Genomic DNA, 22,053 nt, shown 5'->3' with positions numbered 1-22,053 from the left:
AAATTGAATTATTGGGGTTCTTTGATATTCCAAATCTGACCGTGTATTTAGATTTTTAATTTTAAGTCCCGTTTTTTAAATTGGTCTACATTAAGGTCCAAAGGGTCCAAAATTAAACTTAGTTTGATTTTAGCAAAAATTGAATTCTTGGGGTTCTTTGATATGCTGAATCTAAACATGTGTTTAGATTTTTGATTATGGGCCCAGTTTTCAAGTTTGTCCAAGTTGGGGTCCAAAATTAAACTTTTTTTGATTTTAACAAAAATTGATATGGGGTTCTTTGATATGCTGAATCTAACCATGTATTTTGATTTTGGACATTGGACCATAATAGGTAAATTAAAAAAAATTCAAGTTCTTAGACCACATTCTTTCTGTGTCAGAAACCTATGCTGTGTCAAATATTTAATAACAATCCAAATTCAGAGCTGTATCAAGCTTGAATGTTGTGTCCATACTTGCCCCAACTGTTCAGGGTTCGACCTCTGCGGTCGTATCAAGCTGCGCCCCAGCGAAGCATTTTATCTTGAATATTATTATAGATAATGATAAACTGTAAACAGCAAAAATTTCAGCAAAGTAAGATCTACAAATAAGTTTATATGATCAAAATTGTCAATGGACCCCTTTTAAAGGAGTTATTGCCCTTTAAAGACAATTTAACACAATTTGTTTATGTTTTCTAACTTTAAAAAATCTTCTCCTCTGAAACTACTGAACCAAATTAAACCAAACTTAAGCTGAATGATTCTTAGGTTATCTAGTATAAAGTTTGTGTTTTATTTTCTGTTTCCTCAGAAAACATGGCCGCCATGACTAAAAATAGAACATAGGGTAAAATGCAGTTTTTGACTTATATCTCAAAAACTAAAGCATTAAGAGCAAATCAGACAAGAAGTTAAAGTATTCATTAGGTCAAGGTCTACCTGCCCTGAAATTATCAGCCAAATTATGTATCTGATTTTTAGTTTATTGCCCCTGAATTGATGATTTTAAGGAAATTTTGCAGTTTTCGGTTATTATCTTGAATATTATTATAGATAAAGATAAACTAAAAACAGCAAAAATGTTCAGCAAAGTAAGATCTACTAATAAGTTTTTATATGACAAAAATTGTCAATTGACCCCTTAAGGAGTTATTGCCCTTTTAAGACAATTTTTCACAATTTATTCATCTAGTTTGCTTACTTTAAAAAAATTTCTCCTTTGAAACTGCTGAATCAATTTCAGCCATACTTGGACTGAATGAGTTTCAGAGTATCAAGTATAAATATTGTATTTTATTTCCTTGTACGTCAAGAAACATAGCCACTATGGTTAAAATGGAACATAGGGATAAAATGCATTTTTTTGCTTTTGAAGAAAATATGACAGATACAAAGAACATTTAAATGGCATTTTTTAGCCACTCATTAATATATATAGAAAAGCAAAAATAATCATTGCTGAAAGATTTAAGCAAAAAGTTAAAGGTGAGTGATTCAGGCTCATAAGAGCCTCTTGTTAACAAGCTACAATTTATATATGGAGCAATGGGTGGTAAATGAAACAAGTAATTGATTTTTACAGAACCATGAATGCATTATATCATCCAGATTATCTACAGTGCAGACATCCTGAATTTACCAAATCATATGAACTCAATGAAATAGAGAAACTTACTATATTAGGTAAGTGTACAAATTGAAGTGCTTATTGTATAGGCTATTATTTACATATTTCTCTTTGCCCTTTACTTTATTTGGAAGAAGAATACAAGGAAATTGCATACTAATCTTTATAATTTTATAATTTTCTACATTGGCTAGAGGTATAGGGGGAGGGTTGAGATCTCATAAACATGTTTAACCCCGCCGCATTTTTGCGCCTGTCCCAAGTCAGGAGCCTCTAGCCTTTGTTAGTCTTGTATTATTTTTAATTTTAGTTTCTTGTGTACAATTTGGAGTTTAGTATGGCGTTCATTATCACTGAACTAGTATATATATTTGTTTAGGGGCCAGCTGAAGGACGCCTCCGGGTGCGGGAATTTCTCGCTGCATTGAAGACCTGTTGGTGGCCTTCTGCTGTTGTCTGTTCTGTGGTCGGGTTGTTGTCTCTTTGACACATTCCCCATTTCCATTCTCAATTTTAACTTTGATTAATATGAAATAAGATATTGTCAATGAGTCTAGCTAGGCAAATGAAATGAAAGCTGACCAATTACTACCCTACCCTTTATATTTTAGTTAACCAACAAAAGGATTTCAGTTACATGCAGTTGTTTGTTATTGCCAATTTGACTTAAATCTTAACTCTCAGATCCATCTTATAAACAACTCCACCCATATGTTTGAGCCTTGATTTCTTTTAACCTTACTTGTATTCCCCATCCCTGTCAGGATCTAACATGCTTTGTAGTTCATTGTTCAGTTTGACCTTTGTGTTGTTTTTATCTATACCACCTTCATGCTGAGATTTCACACAGCGTGTTAATTCAGCCATTACCATAAATTTTGCAATGGATTTTTTTTAGTTGCCATGATTTGTAGTCTAACATAGAATGTGGATTCAGCAATGAACTTCAAAAGCTTCCTATCTCTATAATAGGAAATTTAGTTATGACCTTGGTTTGTAATGTATTATCTTCCTAGTATAACACCACCTTAGTAACATCAAATACAGTGTGGATTTATGTATGAACCTAATCTGTTTCAACTTTGAGTCTGCCATGTATACAACGTCCTTGTTGAAATGGAACAAAGAATATGGATTCAAGCCATAATCTTTGTTAAGTTTTTATTCTGTAGTTAGTCCCCACTTTGGTTTTATCATGTATATCTATTATATAGTCATTTTATAAAATTTACTGTTTGCAAAATTATAAATTATTCTAAATAATAAGGATGTTCTTGTCCCAGGCAGAAAACCCTGGCCGTGTTAGGCGCAAATTTTTGGAAGTTTCGGTCCTCGGTGCTCTTTCAGCTTTGTACTTGTTTTGGCTTTCAAACTTTTTTCATCTGAGCGTCACTGTTTGGTCTTGTGTGGACGAGACGCACGTCTGGCGTATTGAATTTTAAGCCTAGTACCTTTTGTTAGCTATTATTCGTGTGTTTCTTTGTCCTATATGTTCTCCCATTTATTTGTATTGTGGTCCTGTCACGTTGCCATAAAAGCGGGAGGTTTGGCATGCCACAAAACCAGGTTCAACCCACCATTTTTGTCGAGCCTTCGACTTTTGTCGAAAAAGCGAGACATAGCGATCCTACATTCCGTCGTCGTCGTCGTTGGCGGCGGCGTCCACAAATATTCACTCTGTGGTTAAAGTTTTTCAAATTTTAATAACTTTCTTAAGCTATACTGGATTTCTACCAAACTTGAACAGAAGCTTGTTTATGATCATAAGATAATATTCAAAAGTAAATTTTGTAAAAAAAAATTCCATTTTTTCCGTATTTAACTTATAAATGGACTTAGTTTTTCTGCCAGGAAACATTACATTCACTCTGTGGTTAAAGTTTTTCAAATTTTAATAACTTTCTTAAACTATCCTGGATTTCTACCAAACTTGGAAAGAAGCTTGTTTATGATCATAAGATAGTATCCAGAAGTAAATTTGGTAAAAAAAAAAATCTACTTTTTCCGTATTTTACATATAAATGGACTTAGTTTTTCTGCCAGTTAACATTACATTCACTCTGTGGTTAAAGTTTTTAAAATTTTAACAACTTTCTTAAACTATCTTGGATTTGTACCAAACTTGGACAGAAGATTGTTTATGATTAAAAGCTAGTATCTAGAAGGAAATTTTGTTAAAATTTTGTTCTATTTTTTCCGTATTTTACTTATAAATGGACTTAGTTTTTCTTCCAGTTAACATTACATACAGTCTGCAGTTTTAAGTTTTTTAAACATTTATTAGATTCATAAACTATCCTGGATTTTTACCAAACTTGGACAGAAGCTACTTACAATCAAAAGATAGTATAGAGAGGAATATTTTTATTATTTTTTTTCCTCATTTTTGTTGAGCCTGCAATTAACAGCAAAAGTAGGCGAGACACTGGGTTCCATGGAACCCTTACGAATTTTTTTCTTAAAATGTCCTGTACCAAGTCAGGAAAATGGCCATTGTTCTATTATAGTTCGTTTCTGTGTGAGTTACATTTTAATGTTGTGTTTTTGTTGTGTCGTTGTTCTCCTCTTATATTTGATGTGTTTCCCTCAGTTTTAGTTTGTAACCCGGATTTGTTTTTATCTCTATCGATTTATGAGTTTTCGAACCGCGGTATACTACTGTTGCCTTTATTTACAACTATACCCCATTAGTGTAAAAATTTGTTCTTTGCTGGTATCAAACAAAAAGGACATTAAAGGTTGACTGGGATATAGAAACATGGTAACCTTGATTTCTCCCCTCTGGCAGTAAGACATTGGCAAAGAACCATATGTTTTTACAGTGGCTGCATAAAGACACAGCCACAATCAATTATCTGGTACTCCTGTTGTCTGATTTTTCTACTTAACGGATTTATTGTTGAAATTGCTCTCATCCTGAATATGCATTACATATTTGTCACTGAACATTAAACAAATAACAATCAGCATTATAAAGAGTGGCAATTCGTCTTTTTTGTGACTTTGCTATGTTTTATCTTTAAGATTTACCTCTACCTTGTTAAGAGCAAACACCTGGATGATCTGATCTTTGTTATGTTTTATATTTCAGGTATAATACCTCCTTGCTGAAATCAATTATATATGGATGGATACCCCATATCCTTTCTTTTCTATTATATAACTCAGCATTTATATTGATCTTTTCTTATACAGATTGTAGCCATGAACTTTATTATTTGTTACTTCCAGGTATACCACCTCAATGTGTAGATCTAACCCAGAGAAACCAGATTGTAGATTTAGCCATGAACTATATTATTTGTTACTTCCAGGTATACCACCTCCATGTGTAGATCTAACTCAGAGTGTAGATTTAGCCTTGACCATCAACTATTTTATTTCTTTCGTCCAGGTATACCACCTCCATGTGTAGATCTAACCCAGAGTGTAGATTTAGCCATGAACTATATTATTTGTATCTTCCAGGTATACCACTTCCATGTGTAGATCTAACCCAGAGTGTAGATTTAGCCATGAACTATATTATTTGTATCTTCCAGGTATACCACTTCCATGTGTAGATCTAACCCAGAGTGTAGATTTAGCCATGAACTATATTATTTGTTACTTCCAGGTATACCACCTCCATGTGTAGACTTAACCCAGAGTGTAGATTTAGCCATGAACTATATTATTTGTTACTTCCAGGTATACCACCTCCATGTGTAGATCTAACCCAGAGTGTAGACTCAAAGAAACCGGTAGACAGAATGCAAATTTTTTTAACTACAACCCATGATAATAGGTAAGTTAACTTTAGTCTGGGAGAACACATTTGTTTATTGTTTTTTGCATAAATCAGGCCTTTGGTTTTCTTGTTTAAATTGTTTCCCATTTTGTCTTGCCTTTTATAGCCAAATTTAGGGTACAGATTTTGCTCATTGTTGAAGGCCACACTGTGATGTATAGTTGCTTACATCCACGTCATTTGAACTCTAGTGAATAGTTGTCTTACTGGCAATCATACCACATCACAATATTTTTATACATCACATTTGCACAATTTTGATATTTTGAATTTTAAATGAGTTGGTAGAACAAGACTGCTTTAAACAGAAGTTGTGCTAAAAAATTACCTATATCATACTGAAATGAAAAAAAAACAATTATAAGTGACTTTATAAGGTAACTGTTTATCTTTGTAATTCAAGTAAGTTTCATTTACAATTTCAACAGAATCTCCATTCAGAAGGAGAGAAAAAAAACCTTGCAGTATACAGTAATAAAGCATCAGATGATTAGCATCACAGAAATGCTCGTTGATTGAATAACATTATGAAAATTATAATGTATTTATACTTTACAGTTGCCATATCCTAGGAAATGCTGGTCAGTGTTTAGGTTATGAGTTCTACAGAGTACCAAACCTGTCACAACTACTACTCAATACAGTATTCACCAACTTACAAAACCTGCCAGATTTTAGGACGAAACTAATTATTAATATCCTTTCTATGTAATCAGTGGTTTGTCACATCTATTAAGGTTTGTGATAGGGTTCAATGAAACACAATTTGTGTGTTTCCCTGGTATTGATATTGGAAAGAAAACAATTCCTGTAAGAAATCACTTTTGTGTTTATTTGTTGTCTTCATTATATTCTTAGGATTAACATTGTTTTTATTTTTGGTTGGGTCCAAAACAGGGCTTCCAAAACAGTCGTATTTTCCGGAAATGACCAATAAATTATAAATATGACTTGTGCCAAATTTGAAATGGACATTTAACGTGGGTTTGCCGTTTTAACATAATTCAGAAAAAATTGAAGTTTTTGCGATCTATTTGCCCTGACCTTTAGCCTTAAACAGCCACATTACCGGTCATAAAAGTGACATGGTGAATAATTACTATCAAAACAAACTCTACTTTAATACCCTCTCATTACAATCAAGGTTAATTAGTTGTCAGACAGTTGAAATTTACCTGTTCAGGTGACAGGTAAACTAATATGTACCGGACATTGATCGGTCTATTTGAAGTTATTTTCATAAATTTCAGCGGTTTGCATCTAATTAATTTAATCAAAAAGATTTAAATTATCAAAAATATGCATATAAATATGATTTGATGAAAAATTTTAAAAGGTAGTTATAAAGGATTTAAGCGAAAAAGTCGTCAGGACCACGTTGTTTGAACAAAGTACATGCGTGCGCATGTGTGCAGTTGTGAGATTTATTTATGCATCCCAATTCTAACGTTCATTTCAAGTACTTTCTTGAAGAAATAACGTTTGAAAGAGTTACTTAAACTCGATTGTGCTTTGTAAACGTACACGGATTTTATGGTATCCGTCTCTGGTCCGTGTTTTACCATTGTCAAGTCAACATCCGATATAAGAAAATGTACCTTCATAAACGAAAGTAAAGATTTTGACAACGTAATTTTGCACAAATAAAGATTCTAAGGCAGATATTAGTACGCTAATGTTGCACACTTCAAATAATGATGAACTGTCAATTTAACAGTTTACGTCAGTACATCGATTAGCATGTTAGCATGATTGCCTTTTGTTACGTAGTCTTAAGGGATCAAAATCAGGATAAGACAAAAAATGTCCGGCTGGCACAAATATTTTTTGGAAGCCCTGGTCCAAAACCAACTTAAAGTATGTTGATGTCAGGCGGGCGGGTGGTCAGACAGAGAAAAGTAGGTTCCTCACTAATGTTATAAACTCCTATAGTTTTCAACCCAGATGTTTGAAACTTCACAGAAAGATTGCACATATGTGCACCTGCTATAATGGAAATGTTTGAGGATTTTTTTTCATATTTTTTTAGACTTTAGAACTTAGTAATTTTTTCAGCAAAATTTATCAAAGACTACCAATTTTGTGTGATTAACACCTTCAGTTTTCTATCCAAATCTTCACAGAATGCACATATATTGATTTTGTGCACCTGCTTGAATTGTCTAAATAATTTTTTGAACTGAGTGATTTTTCAATAAGGAATTTCAAAAGATGGTAGCAATTTTTGTTTTTAACCAAGATCTTTGAAACCTATTAAGGTTGTGCACCTTCTGTTATGGAGTAGTTGAAAGAAATTTTGCATTTTATAGTTCCATATTTGTTTAATAGACCATTCTCCCATGTTAAAGAAATGATCTGTGCAACCCTACAGATTCTTTGATCCACTTTTTTCATTTATTGAATAAAACTGAATTGAAATGTTATTCTTTACTGAAGTTGTGTGAAAATATCTTTTAAATCTATCTAGATAATCATCCTTAACCATTTATAAGAGTATTTGTGAAACCTTATGTACAGCATTGTCCAAAGGATTGTTACCTTACTGCAGTGATTCCTATTTTAGAGGTTCTTTGTCCGACTTTTTATCAGGTATTTATTTATTGATGCGTTTAATCATCATTTACTAAAACCTTTAATGCAATTCATTGCTTTGGTTTGATTATTACACCATAAATGTACAATAAATACTTACCTTCTCTATAGCCAGTATGTCTTTAGCTTTTAATGTAAATATGCTTAGATAATTAATCTTGATCCACATGTTCGTATTGTTTTAATGCAAGGGTAGTCTGGGCAATAGTCTGTTTAATAAATAAATTTATTCCATATTGGTATTATTTTAGTAGGTTTTTCTATATGAGTTGTATTTTGAATACAACAGCATATTCACCTGAAGAAAAGTAATATTCACCATGCAAAACATCACATGCTGTTTCTTCTATAGTTATGAAAAAAAGGTTTGATGTACAATTGGTTATGGTAAATAACCGTCATAAAATACATAATAAGACATTGTTTTCTCAGAATATAGGATAAAATGATTAATGTCTAAATATGTTTTGATAAATATGTGGTTTATTGGCCTCAGTGAATATTATTTTTTTTTTTTCAAAAATCAATAAAACCACACATTTACCTCATCAAAGGACAGTAATTGTATAAAATTTTAAAAGAAAGACTGCATTATTATGAAATCCAGGTGTACACAGAAAGTGAATGTCTTATTTTCTTCAAATTTTATGTGTAACATATTAAATACATTTAGTGGTAATGAATTTTATTGATTTGTTTTCAGATCTTAAGTACTAAGTGGCAGCTTATCATACAAAGGACAAGGTATTGTGTGTCTTACTTATACAACACAAGGTCTAGATAGAAAGGGGGGGGGGGGGGGGGGGGTTAGGGGGTAGACTGGTTAAACCCCACCGAATTTTGTGCCTGTACAAGCTATTAATGGATTTTGAAGATAAATGAATTACACTGTGAATATATTGAATTCAGCTTTGGAAAATGAATTAGCTTTAGAAAGTCTTCCAGAATATTGAAAGCACAGAAATCCTTTTCAAAAGTTGAAAGGTAGTAACCTATCATTGTTATTCAGAAAAGAAGTTGAACAACATCATGACCAGTAGTAATAAAAGAACAGGGTTCCAATGTCCCCCGTATTGCACATATTTTATCTATCCAAGCAAAAAGCAATAACTATGATATAAGTTTCATAAATTTCTGGCAAGAATTTAACACATGAGAGCTCTTAACTATGCAATTTTCTATATAATCAATATTTCCAAGGGGCATAACTGTTTTCAAAATAATTGATCGGCACTTATTTTCAAACTCATCAAAGACCTTGCTGATATAGACCTATGATTTTAGTTTCATAAAATTCTGGCAAGAATTGTACACACGAGAGTGCTAACAATGCAGTTTTCCATATGATTAATGTTTCTAAGGGGCATAACTCTTTCAAAAATAATTGATAGGCACTAATTTTTGAACTTGTCTAAGATATTGCTGATATAAACCTATGATATAAGTTTCATAAAATTCTAGCAAGAATTGAACACATGAGAGCGATAACGATGCAATTTTCCATATAATGAATGTTTTCAAGGGACAAAACTCTTTTAAAAATAATTGATCGGCACAGATTTTCGAACTCGTCCAAGACCTATATAAACCTATGATATAAGTTTCATACGGATGGATGGACAGACAGACACCCGGTATTTTTATGTCCCCCGCAATGTGTTGCGCTGGGGACAAAAGACAACAGCAGCAAAACATGATATAGAAAATAAAAAACTTAGTGGCACAAAGTAAATATTATGGTTTAAACTCAGGTGCTCTAGAAAGTAGGGTAAGTAAGCAGTTTCTGTTCCACTAGTGAGACTTCTCAAGGAATATTTATATCTTTACAGGGATTTAATCTGTCTGATTATTCATTGGATAACAGTTATTATTATACCTTACATATATTTCAAACAATTCTATTGGGTAAATCGTTATCACGTGACATGGAATAATTCAGTTAATTTTCATTCAATTGCAAGGTAGAACGAATAACCCTAAAAATTTACACCAGCGTTGAGTAACCCTATTATTCACCGGCGAATAACCTTTTTAGTTTGTTGATTTGTACTCATGAAAATGACGTCACAGACGTAAATAAACAAAATGGCAACGTTCAAGTTACAGGAAGCCCATTGATCGAGAGAAGAGGAAATAAGGCTTTTGACGTGCATCTTGTGCCGATGATCTAATAACGGTCCTTTTCAGGGCCATCAATATTTTCCATTAGAATCTACCTTTGTTGTACATACGAGAATTCTAAGACACAAATTACATGTATTTTTTAACGTCAACTTGTGTTTGTTACTGACTCAAGTAAGGGTAAGTGCTTTTACAATGATTCAAAATGCCCTTCCACTGTTAGTTCGGTATAATAAAACAATTGTGGCCCCTTAGAAGCGATGAATATCCAAAATTGTCAACCCTTAAAAGTTGTTTCACTTCGTGCTGCGCCCTCAGTGAAATAAGCTTCTTGTGTTGACAATTTTGGATATTCACCTTTTCAACGGGCCATAATTGTATATTAACCGCTGTGTCCTAACAATATTGTTTTGTTATAATGCTGTGTAACCTGAATATGACGTTTTATATATATATATATTAGAAAATTGATTACCTTAACGTTTTTGTGTTATTAAAATGGAATTGATTACTCTTAAGTTCAAAACTAATTGAAATTATTTACTTTATGAAATTTTCCACCTTCTGTATGTTATCTCTACTTATTTTTTTTCAGTGAGGAAGATGACAATAAGGAATCACAAGAAGTTGTAGATGACCATCTCACAAGGCAACTGACCAAGGAATATTTAGATCTGTTAGGTAAGGACCATCTCACAAGGCAACTTACCAATGAATATTCAGATCTGATAGGTAAGGTCCATCTCACAAGGTAACTGACCAAGGAATATTTAGATCTGTAAGGTAAGGACCATCTCACAAGGCAAATTACCAAAGAATAATTAGAACTGTTAGGTAAGGACCATCTCGCAAGGCAACTTACCAAGAAATATTAAGATATCTTAGGTAAGGTCAAACTCACAAGGCAACTTACCAAGGAATATTTAGATTTCTTAGGTAATGTCCATCTGACAAGGCAACTTACCTAGGAAAAGTTAGATCTTTTATTAGTTAAATTTCATCTGACAAGGCAACTGTCCAAGAATATTTATAACTTTAAGGTAAGGAACATCACAAAAGGCAACTTGCAAAGGAATATTTAGATCTGATAGGTAAGAACAATCTCACATGGAAACTAACCAAAGATAATTTAGATATTTTATGTAAGGACCATCTCACATGGCAACTTACCAAGGAATATTAAGATGTGTTAAATAAGGATCTTCTTACAAGGCGAATTCCCAATGAATATTTAGATATGTGAGTAAGGACTTTCTCACTAGGTAACTTACCAAGGAATATTTATATATGTAAGATGTTAAGTAATGACCATCTCACAAGGCAATTTACCAAGGAATATTTATATCTATTAGGTAATTACCATCTCACAACGCAACTAACAAAGAAATAAATAGGTCTATTAGCAAGGAACATCTAACAAGGTAACTTATGAAGGAATATTTAGATCTGTTATGTAATGACCATCTCACCAAAAGTTAAACAACAAAAATACCAAACTCCAAGGAAAATTCAAAACGGAAAGTCCCTTAACAATTGGCAAAATCAAAAGCTCAAACACATCAAATGAATGGAAAACAACTGTCATATTCCTGACTTGGAACAGGCATTTTCTTTTGTAGAAAATGGTGGTTGGATAAACCTGGTTTTAAAGCTAGCTAAACCTCTCACTTGTATGACAGTCACATAAAACTCCATTATATTGACAACAATGTGTGAACAAAACAAACAGACATAATAGGTAAAAATGTCAAAAATAGGGGTACAGCAGTCAACATTGTGTAAATAATCTCAATCACTATAAAAACAAACAAATATGTCAACAAAGAAAAACAAAATGGTATATAGACAAAGCACATACGCAACATTGAAACACAAGTATACAAAAAAATGACAACAACACAATGGCAGGATGTACAAGTACAGAGCCACATCTAAAGGATATTACCAAAAATGGACCAAACAGTAAATGTTAATAATTTACAAAGGCAAATAAAAAAACACTATAACACGTAATTCAGATGATAAACAACGTCTGTACCTAGAATCTATACATCAAGACCATCATGTATTATTTGTGAAGTTGATATGGAATACTTATCAACAAGGTCTTGGTATCTTCCAATGAACTTTTTTAGAAAAAGGACGAGACGTTCTTTGACATAACTCTGGTTCATCAACTTTTTGCTTAGACACTGGTGACGTTTTACAAAGTCTTGGGAAATGTATATCCTATATGCTGGTGAAGTTGATATATTGCTACTTAGGTGGGGGAAATTGATAATTTCAAAATTAAAATTGTTTTACCAAGGAATATTTAGATCAGTTAGGTAAGGACCATCTCACAAAGCTATTTACCAATGAATATTTAGATCTGTTATGTAATGACCATCTCACAAGGCATTTTACCAAGGAATATTTAGATATGTTAGGTAAGGACCATCTCACAAGGCAACTAAACAAAGAATAGTTTGATATGTTAGGGAAGCACAATCTCACAAGCAACTTACTAGGGAATATTAATCTTGTTTAGGAATATTCAGATCTGTAAGGTAAGGTCCATTTCACAAATCAACTTACCAAGGAATAGGGATATCTGTCAGGTAAAGACCATCTCAAGTGGCAACTTACCAATGAATATCTGTATGTTATGGACTGTCTTACAAGATAAATAACAAATAATACATTTATTAAATAGTATTAGTTAGATACTTGAAACAACATATATTAGGAAACCAAATTCATCATATTTAAAAGCAGATTGTGACATATTATTTAGATTATGATACCTGGCGCTCGTTATCATAACAATATTAATTTCAATTTCATATTTAAATTTATTTTTTGTGATTTAGTAAACGTAACCCATGACAAAAAGACAGTAGAATCAACAGATGATATAGGGGATGAGGAAGTAATACAGACACCTGCCAATCCAAGGGAAGAAACTCTGTCTCTCCTAGGTCAGATGTGTCTCAAAAATGAGGTCAGTACTTCATACGCAGAACATTATAACATGTAACTTCTAATCAAAATTATATAGCTTGTAGTATATTTGAATTTGTTTTACATCCATTTAATAATATTGAAGTTTGTACTGTATTTTTGAATTAATTTAATTAATATGACTTTCATATGAAAAAAACATCTAGATTACCAGGCTTATAATTATGTATGACATACACAAAAAATAAAATATATAATTCAATTTCTTCCTGTTTACTGGCAAATATAAACTTATTCCATAAATTTTTGTTGAATAGTTGACAAAAAAGTTACTGGTACTTATTCTAACATTTGTACACATTTTGTTTACAGTGTATCTATCCCTCTTTATTGATGTTTGTACACATTTTGTTTACAGTGTATCTATCCCTCTTTATTGATGTTTGTATACAGCTGTTTATCATGGAGTGATACTTCAGTGGCCAATAGAGCTACAGGACTGTGTTATTCCACATTAAAACAGGTAATATATGAAATTAAAACACTATGAAATGTGAAAAAAACATTTAAGGATTAAATCTCTATACCAGATTTCAATGTTTAAAAAGAGTTTACGTGAACAGATAACTAATGCTCACCATAACTACTGATTCAATGATAACATTGATCTAGATTTATACTGTAAAAGTGTTTTGATATGTAAGATAATCATTTCACTCATTAAATTTGGCATGTAATTAATGTGCATTTTAGGATTAAGTGTCTAATCTTGTACTGGTCAAAAAGAGGGGGCACTTGCATGCATGGTTAATGCATAGTAAATATCAACATATTGGACCTAAAAAGTTCTTATTTTTACTAAAAAAAACTTTTAATTTTAAAATCTAATTTAATAATTTAAAAAAAATTATTAGTTAAAACAAAATGTCTAATGCATATAGTTAAACTCTTCATAGATACCAGGATTCAAATTTTCTACGCCAGATGCACGCTTCCTCTACAAGACTCATTAGAGACGCTCGAATAAAAAAAGTTAAAAAGGCCAGTAAAGTAAGAAGCTGAAGAGCATTGAGGACCCAAAATTCTGGAAAGTTTTTGCTTAATACAGCTAAGGTACCGGTAATTTAATCCTGGGCTAGAAAATCCTAAGTATTTCAGAAAATTCAAAGTGTACTAATGCTTATAGGTGACTTTTTATGTAAACAGATATAAATAAAAGGACATCTTGGGCATATATCAATGAGACAACAACCAAACATCTTGAAAAAAAACCACAAATGATGTCTACCAAGTTTTGTGTGATTATTAACTATCCTGGTCAGGAGATCAATAACAGTGACTATGACATTGGTGATCTCCTTCATTTTTAACTCACCTGTCTCATAGGGCCAAGTGAGCTTTTCTCATCACTTGGCGTCCATCTTCTGTCTTTGTCATCTGTCGTCATTAACTTTTACAAAAATCTTATCCTCTGAAACTAGAGGGCCAAATTTAACCAAACTAAGCCACAATCATCATTAGCGTATCTAGTTAAAAAAAATTATGTCCAATGACCACTCCTGCCAACCAACATGGTAGACATGGCTAAAAATAGAACATAGGGGTAAAATGCAAGTTTCGTCTTTTATCTGGAAAACTGCTATAAATAGATAAAATCTTACAGAGGAAGAAATGTTTAGAATGATGAGATCTGCCAATTGTCTGTTTACATCAAAACTGTCAGACGACTTCTCATAGGAATGTTTCCCTTAAATGACCAATTTTACCAATTTTTTTTCAGTTTTGCCAATTTTCTTGAAAAATTATAATAGACAGAGAGAAACTTTAAATAGCAAATATGATTGGAAACTTAAGATCTACAAATAAGTCAAATGGTTAAAATAGTCAGACGACTCCATATTAGAGTTCTTACCCTTTAATGACAATTTTTATCAAGTTTTTGCATTTTTGCCTAATATCTGAAAAATATGATAGATAGATAGAAATTTATATAAACAAAAATTATCGGCAAGACAAGATCTACAGACAAGTGTACTGTTCAAAATTGTCAGTCCACTCTTTATTAGAGTTATTGCTCTTTAATAACGATTTTTACCCATTTTTCGTATACTGCCCCATATCTTCAAAACTATTATAGATAGATAGCCACATTAAATTACAAAAAAGATCAGCTAGACAAGATCTACAAATAAGTCAAATTTTGCCAAAATCTTTAGTAGACTCTTTATAGGAGTGATTGCCCTTAAATGACTTTTTTTTTTTATTCTTTTTTGTGTTTTTGGCAAAAACTAAAGAAGATAGAGAGAAATTGTAAACAGAAAAAATGATTAGCAATACAAGATCAACAAAAAAAAGATTTTTGTCATGAATTCTAATTTAGTCCACATTGCTGGAGAGTGTCCTTGTGGAAGAAGCACATACCTAGGTGTGCGACACAGGCTCTTAAGAGCCTCTAGTTATGATATCATGGCTGCAAGTTAAAGTAGTCCTATGTGTAATGTACCCGAGGCATGCACCTGGCATGAAAATATACACACATCTCTTTTACACTTAATTGCATGCAATAACATATGAAACAAAGAGACAAATGGTCAAAATAAATGTAATACCATTTTAAGTTTATAGACTTTTTCTTATGGTGTTTTTGTTAATACAACTTTTTATTTTTGACAAGGTTTGAGTAATTTACCAAAATCTAAAATATATTTAAAACAGGAAAAATGAACTAAATTACTGTAATCAGTGGTCTCGTTAGCCCAAAATAGAAGGGTGCCGCCCCCTGGGTGCCCTCAGCCACGCCCTGGGTGCCTTCATCCACGCCCTTCTGCCCTGACGCCTTTTTCCCAAAAACCCTTGTGCCGTTTTGGTAAAATTGCCTTTTGTTTCATCGATTTCTTATCACAAAGTTAAATTACATATATGACACCAGGTGATTGCCTCCAGGTAAATCATGTCATTACAATCAATTACAGTGGATAAGACTTCAAAGGTGTTAATAACTAGGTAATTTAATTAAGACAATGTACCTTTTTGTCATAAATTTGATGAATGTGTCAGCGAGTGTTTTTTAGCTTGGGTCGACATTTTCGATCTCCAAGAAGAGTGTATAAATGAAGACTTTCATGACTTTAGAATAGAATTTAAGTCATCAAAATACAACTATGCCTTTTTATTAACAACGTATACAGTATAAAAAAGAATGTGAACTCGTGATACACACAGAAACGTAGACAAAAGAAATGAGTAGTGCCTTTTCCTTTCATAAAAAAGTGCCCTGCCTGCCACTGGCACCCTGCCCCTTTTGATTTCTAACTGGAGCACTGGTAATAATTATTATAAAATAATTGATTTGATGCTGTTTTTTTCAGTTTCATGCAGATCAGAATATCACCAATGAATTAGCTTTATACTTCTTCAGATCAGTCCTGCAAGGTTTACATACACATGGACAACATGAAGAACTCCAATCATCATTGTTATTATTGGGTTTACAGACTTATGAATTACTGGTATGAAGATTAATAATTGTAGTTATATTGCAATATTTATACTTTATTAAAATGTAGTTTATATCATGCTATTTTCAGAAATATGATAAAATAAATACCAGTTACTAAACTGCTGGTTTTCAATTGGTCCCTTAGCTTGTTTTCAAAAATTTATAACCCTTTTCAGGAGGTTTTGGTGATCTGAGATGGAAAAAGACTGTCTTACACTACCTTAAAGCAAAAACAACTTTTATTTTACAGAGACCAAATTATCCAGAATTGACCCAAGTACTTTTAGAAGTGCCTAATTGTACAGAAGATTTAATACAGGTAAAAATAGCTATAAATATGTTACAAGTATGTTATACAAGCTGTGCAATGCATTGAGTTTGAAATAATATTTTCCTAATCCACATTGTTTAGACACAAATATGGATAATTACTCTTTAAATATCATGATTGTGCTTTCTGAAAAATAACTTTAAATATGTTACCAGTATGTTATACTATGATATTATTACTTGAGTATTTCTGTATTGGCCTTGTTATTGGTCCGAGGCTTGCTGTATTGGCCTGAGGCAAAGCCAAGGACCAATAACAAGGCCAATACAGAAATACTCACGTAATGATATCTTTATTAATTAACTACAATGTTAACATATTTTTTATTTCATTTCACAAGAGATTAACATTTTTTACCTTGAAGTGAAACTATCCAAATTTGAGTTCCCATTTATAAGCTGCAATATCAAATGATCTGGTGCTGTTTCCAGGTGTTCTACACTTTCTGATATTTTTTTACCCTTTTATTTTCACTATAAAGTGTTACAATTCATATCATTTTCAATCATATTCAACTCCTACATTATTTTTTTTTTAATAATCCTTTTGTTTATGCATTACTGTTTACACATGCAATGGCAGTACCTTTCAAATTACTATTTATGTGTTGCGTCTAAATACAACTATCCATAAACCAACTGACCGAAGAACGAAGACTTGAACAATTACAGGTCACCCTTCAACAATGCATATATGCCTGATTCGGGTTGCAAAATAAATGACAGTTTACAAAACATGAGAAGCGAAAGTAAACAGTAAATCGATTTGTACCTGAGGTCGACAAGAAATGAACTTTGTGATAATCTACTCGTTGCCCAAACCTGAAATAATTCAATTGTCTACTTAAAAAATGCCTTTTAAATGAATGTGACCGTCTTCAGTCTGAAATATATGCCACACTTAACGTTTCGGCATGTTTATGGTGAGTAAATAAGACTCCGTCTTCCAAACAACTGTTTACTTTAAGTTTGTGTTTATCATCACTTTCGATCTGAAAACTAGAGACGTTCTGAAATCCTGTATTGGCCGGATCAGAACTCGGCCAATACAGAAAAAAATCAATAAAAGTTATTCTGTATTTGCCGAGTTGACACTTTATATTGCATAGGCAGTTTTCATCATATTAAGTCCAATAACAGAGTAGTTAATTAATAAAAGCCTGTACAATATATTGAGTTTGAAATAATATTTCTATTATCCACATTGTTTAGATAAAATAATAAAACAAACTTAAAATTATAATGTAGTGAATTCTGGTTATGTAAAGACTTAACAGGGGTATCCATGAAAAAAGATATGTTGGGTTAGGTAAACCAAGCCTCAATACAGATATTTTCAGTGGGCCCCTATATTTCTGTATAGCCACTGTAAGTCTATGTAACAAATTGATTCTGCTAGTGACTTTTTATATTATAAATAGTATTATAAAGTAAATAGAATTAAAGCCCTTATGGGGTTACTCAAAGCTAATGAAATTGCAAATTGTTTTGTCATAAGGAGGATCTTTGAATTTTAAAGATGGGACTTTTGTTTCATGCTTTAAAGGTAAATAAGCTGCTTCGCCGAGCGCGGCTGGATACGACCGCAGAGGTCCAACCCTGAACAGTTGGGGCAAAAATGGACACAATATTCAATCTTGATACAGGTCTGAATTTGGATTGTAATTAAATATTTGACACATTATAGGTTTCTGACACAGAATAAATGTAGTCAATAAATTTGAAATTGGTTGTATGATTTGAATTTATATTCAATTGAAGATTTCTTGCTGTTGTGCAATACACTGTGCTGTTGCGCAATACTTAGTAAATCTGTTTTCAGACTATATACAAAGAATTAGCAAAATAAATTGTGACCCCCAATTTTTTCTTTGGAAAATTGACAGTTTCTTAAATCTTGAGGGGAAAAAAATTGACCCCCCCCCCCCCCCAAATAAAATTTCTTTACCCCCCCTTCCAAAAAAAATAATTTTGAAGAAATTTTCATTTTGTAAAATGTGGTACAAATTAAGAGACATACATTTATACACAAGTTATTGTCTGAAAACTAGAAAAATGCTTGTTTTAGACCCTTTTTGGCCCCTAATTCCTGAACGGTTTGGGCAATTACCCCCTAAAAGAACCCCAACCTTCTACTTGTGGTATTGAACCTCTTGGTTAAATTTCATAGAGATCCATACACTTAAACTAAAGTTATTGTCCGCCGTTTATATGTAGGTCTGTGATTTCAGATTATTTCTGGAAATAGTCAGTGGTAAGATATTTTAGATCGAAAATCGAATAAATGATCCCAAAATCCTGAATTAAAAGACACAATATCCCGTAGTCCCGAATTCGAAAACATGAAATCCCAATTTAAAGGTCCTACTGTCCCTCAATAATATCAAAATTGGATTACGGGATGTTCTTTCAAATTTTAAGGTAAAAGAAACATGGATAAAACTAATCCATGCAGGTGTAATATTATTCATATTTTGTTTATCTGTAAAAAGAACGAATAGAGTTGGGGAAAATGTGGAAATGAATACTCAGACAGGACTGCTTCTGTGCGGTGCCCCAGTACTTGATTTATCCGTCTATTTATAGTTTTTGGATTAGTTCCAATGAAAATATATTCGATACTGGAACTCTTAACACCCGTTGTGATCACAAATAACATCCATTAGTTTACTAGAATTATTCCTTCCTCACCTTCAGTAAAAAAAATTTCAGTGTCATATTTTTAGTGAGGCAATTGCCTCACTTGCCTCAATTGCAGTTATGGCCTTGATTTTACGATTATGTTAACTATAATAACTATGTTTGACTCTGCTAGAGTTATTTAATGTGATAACCTTCTAAGTGTACTGGTTATGCTTTAAAAAGCCAAATACATGAAACATATGAGAACATCAAAATCAAAATGGCCTAAATAGAACAACTAAATTGTCTGATCAGCTTTACTTGAGGGAATTTCCAATAAATGTAGAAATGATTTCTCCACTCCCCTTTTATGTATGATTATTACAACATGTGACAAAAATAATCGTATGAGGATTGACCCTCTAAAAGTAAGTTAAAGCAAACATATTTTTCTTGAAATCAGATTGATTTGCTCCTTATAAAGTTATATATATTTATATTTTAATTCTATTGCAGGGTTTTGATGGAAAACTTTTACAACCAAATAACCAGAAACAGTTTAATGAAAAGAAGAAAAAAGACGCATTTAAAAAGCTTGTAGCTGATATTATAGGGGTATGCAATATACATGTAGACCTAAAATAACTGGGTTTTTTTTTCCCTAAATCTTGAAGTCTAGAATCTTTGTTACTTAGAAAAAAATCTGCATTGCACTGTTTGTTTATTTGCAGAAAAAAAATGCATTGCACTGTTTATTAATTTTAAAAAAGACTGCATTGCCCATAGAAAATTTGTAAACATGTATCAAAATTAAATATTGGATCAGTCGAAGTGTACTTGCAATCATACATTGTCCAAAAATTATATCTTTTAAGCATTATAATCTGATTGTAATACAAATCCTGTGTCAAGGCTTCTGTTACAAGAATCTGACAATACTCTGTTTTACTTTCTGCTTTGACAATCAACCATTGAAACTAACATCTCAAAATCTTTGAAGGTATGTAAACATATTGGCAAATCCAGAGGATTCCGAAGAGGTCTTCAGAACAACAAGTAAAGCTGAGATTTTTCAGATTCTTGTGAGTGAAGCAGGGACACAGGATCTCTATTTCAATAAGACTGAATTGTATTATAGTACAGGACAGCTAATTGTTTTATTTATTATTATATATATTGCAGAAAAGTATTGGACAGATGTTCAAAAGAGAAATTCACTACAGAGATCTTCCAACATTGTTTACTGTATCCAGGAAGAAGCACCTGCCTTTAGATTCTGTAGAACCCCACAATATGGGACTGTGTGATTTATTTACACCATCTAATGGTGCAGCAACCTTTATTAACCAAGAATTAGACTAAACCATATTTATCATGTGACTTGTTCAATATGCTTTCAGCTAAGCTGGCAAGGGAAAAAAAATCTGTATTGTAAATGATACGCATTAAAACTGAACTTATTTTAAGTCTATCATGTATTGTTCATCAATTTGTCTATGTTATATCTGACAGTATGTAGAAAAATGTTGATATTTTGCCATATCTATTTATATAATCATGCACAAAGAATGGATTTATAAATTGCTGAGAGATAATTTTGAATATTAACTGAAATGAAATAAAAATGATTGTTTTATAAACAAGATCGTTATCTTTTGTAGATATTGATTTAATAATAGTAGTCTTTCACAGGTTGAATTTAGATCTTAGTTACAAAAAATACCACCCTGCAATGATACATTTTCCTATAAATTGTACAATTAAATGTGTCCAAGTTTAGATTGTTGAGTTTTCTGTCCATTTATGGCATAAGCTGTGAGTCAGTATGATAACTTTGAGGTGATTTGGGGCAGCGAACCAGCCTTACAGCTTCAGAAATGTTTAGAGGTACACATTGCTATGAGCAGAAAAGTCAATAATGTGTTTACCATCATAATTTTTGTCATTTTTTCAAGCCAACCTAGGATTACAGACATTTTTATGCTTGGTTTTCTGTTAAGAGTCCACCAGAAAAGTTATCTTTTACATTGTGATGTTGCTGATACATTCTCCTCTCACATTGTGACATTGCTAATAAGTTGTATAACTCATGATAAGAGCAATGCAGCAGGAAATATAGGCAACAGGGAAGTTGGATAAATCAACTTTTAATCTGGTGGTTTTCTACTTATATTCAGAAACTGCAGTTGACAAATTACTACATATATCAAAGTCCATTGTAGTGTCCCATTCACTGTTTTTTTTTTTCTAATGGTTGTGAAAAATTAAAAAAAATGGCAGAATATAACTGTTATTGCCTGGATACTTATCTTATGAATAAATAAAAATGTCAAAAAGGTTGCATCACAACATCACAAAAATTGCTGCATGATCGATAAAACTCATCATAGATACCAGGATTAAAATTGTGTATGCCAGATATGCATTTTGTCTATAAAGGTCTCATCAGTGACACTTGAATAAAAAAAGTTTAAAAAGCCAAATAAAGAACAAAGTTGAAGAGCAATGAGGACCCAAAACTCATAAAGGTTTTGCCAAATAC

At 32.2% G+C, this 22,053-nt stretch overlaps 1 protein-coding gene across 1 annotated transcript in view; it reads left to right on the top strand.

The window, feature by feature from the left end:
* The window catches only part of LOC127698554 (exportin-5-like), a 51,135-nt gene extending 29,845 nt beyond the window's left edge, over positions 1-21,290 (top strand). The window contains exons 21-32 of the mRNA XM_052202056.1: positions 1,570-1,670; positions 5,305-5,401; positions 5,963-6,099; positions 7,896-7,993; positions 8,700-8,740; positions 10,713-10,798; positions 12,970-13,100; positions 13,479-13,583; positions 16,429-16,569; positions 16,810-16,878; positions 20,028-20,126; positions 20,694-21,290. Of these exons, the coding sequence (XP_052058016.1) occupies positions 1,570-1,670; positions 5,305-5,401; positions 5,963-6,099; positions 7,896-7,993; positions 8,700-8,740; positions 10,713-10,798; positions 12,970-13,100; positions 13,479-13,583; positions 16,429-16,569; positions 16,810-16,878; positions 20,028-20,126; positions 20,694-20,873 (1,285 nt within the window). The 3' untranslated portion in view covers positions 20,874-21,290. The remainder of the gene's footprint in view (positions 1-1,569; positions 1,671-5,304; positions 5,402-5,962; positions 6,100-7,895; positions 7,994-8,699; positions 8,741-10,712; positions 10,799-12,969; positions 13,101-13,478; positions 13,584-16,428; positions 16,570-16,809; positions 16,879-20,027; positions 20,127-20,693) is intronic.
* Positions 21,291-22,053: the final 763 nt, after the last annotated feature.

The sequence above is a fragment of the Mytilus californianus genome, unplaced genomic scaffold (assembly GCF_021869535.1).
Source record: "Mytilus californianus isolate M0D057914Y unplaced genomic scaffold, xbMytCali1.0.p SCAF_4, whole genome shotgun sequence".
Taxonomy (NCBI): Eukaryota; Metazoa; Mollusca; class Bivalvia; order Mytilida; family Mytilidae; genus Mytilus; species Mytilus californianus.
Note: the sequence above shows the minus strand (reverse complement) of the source record. Positions and strands in the feature narration are given on the sequence as shown.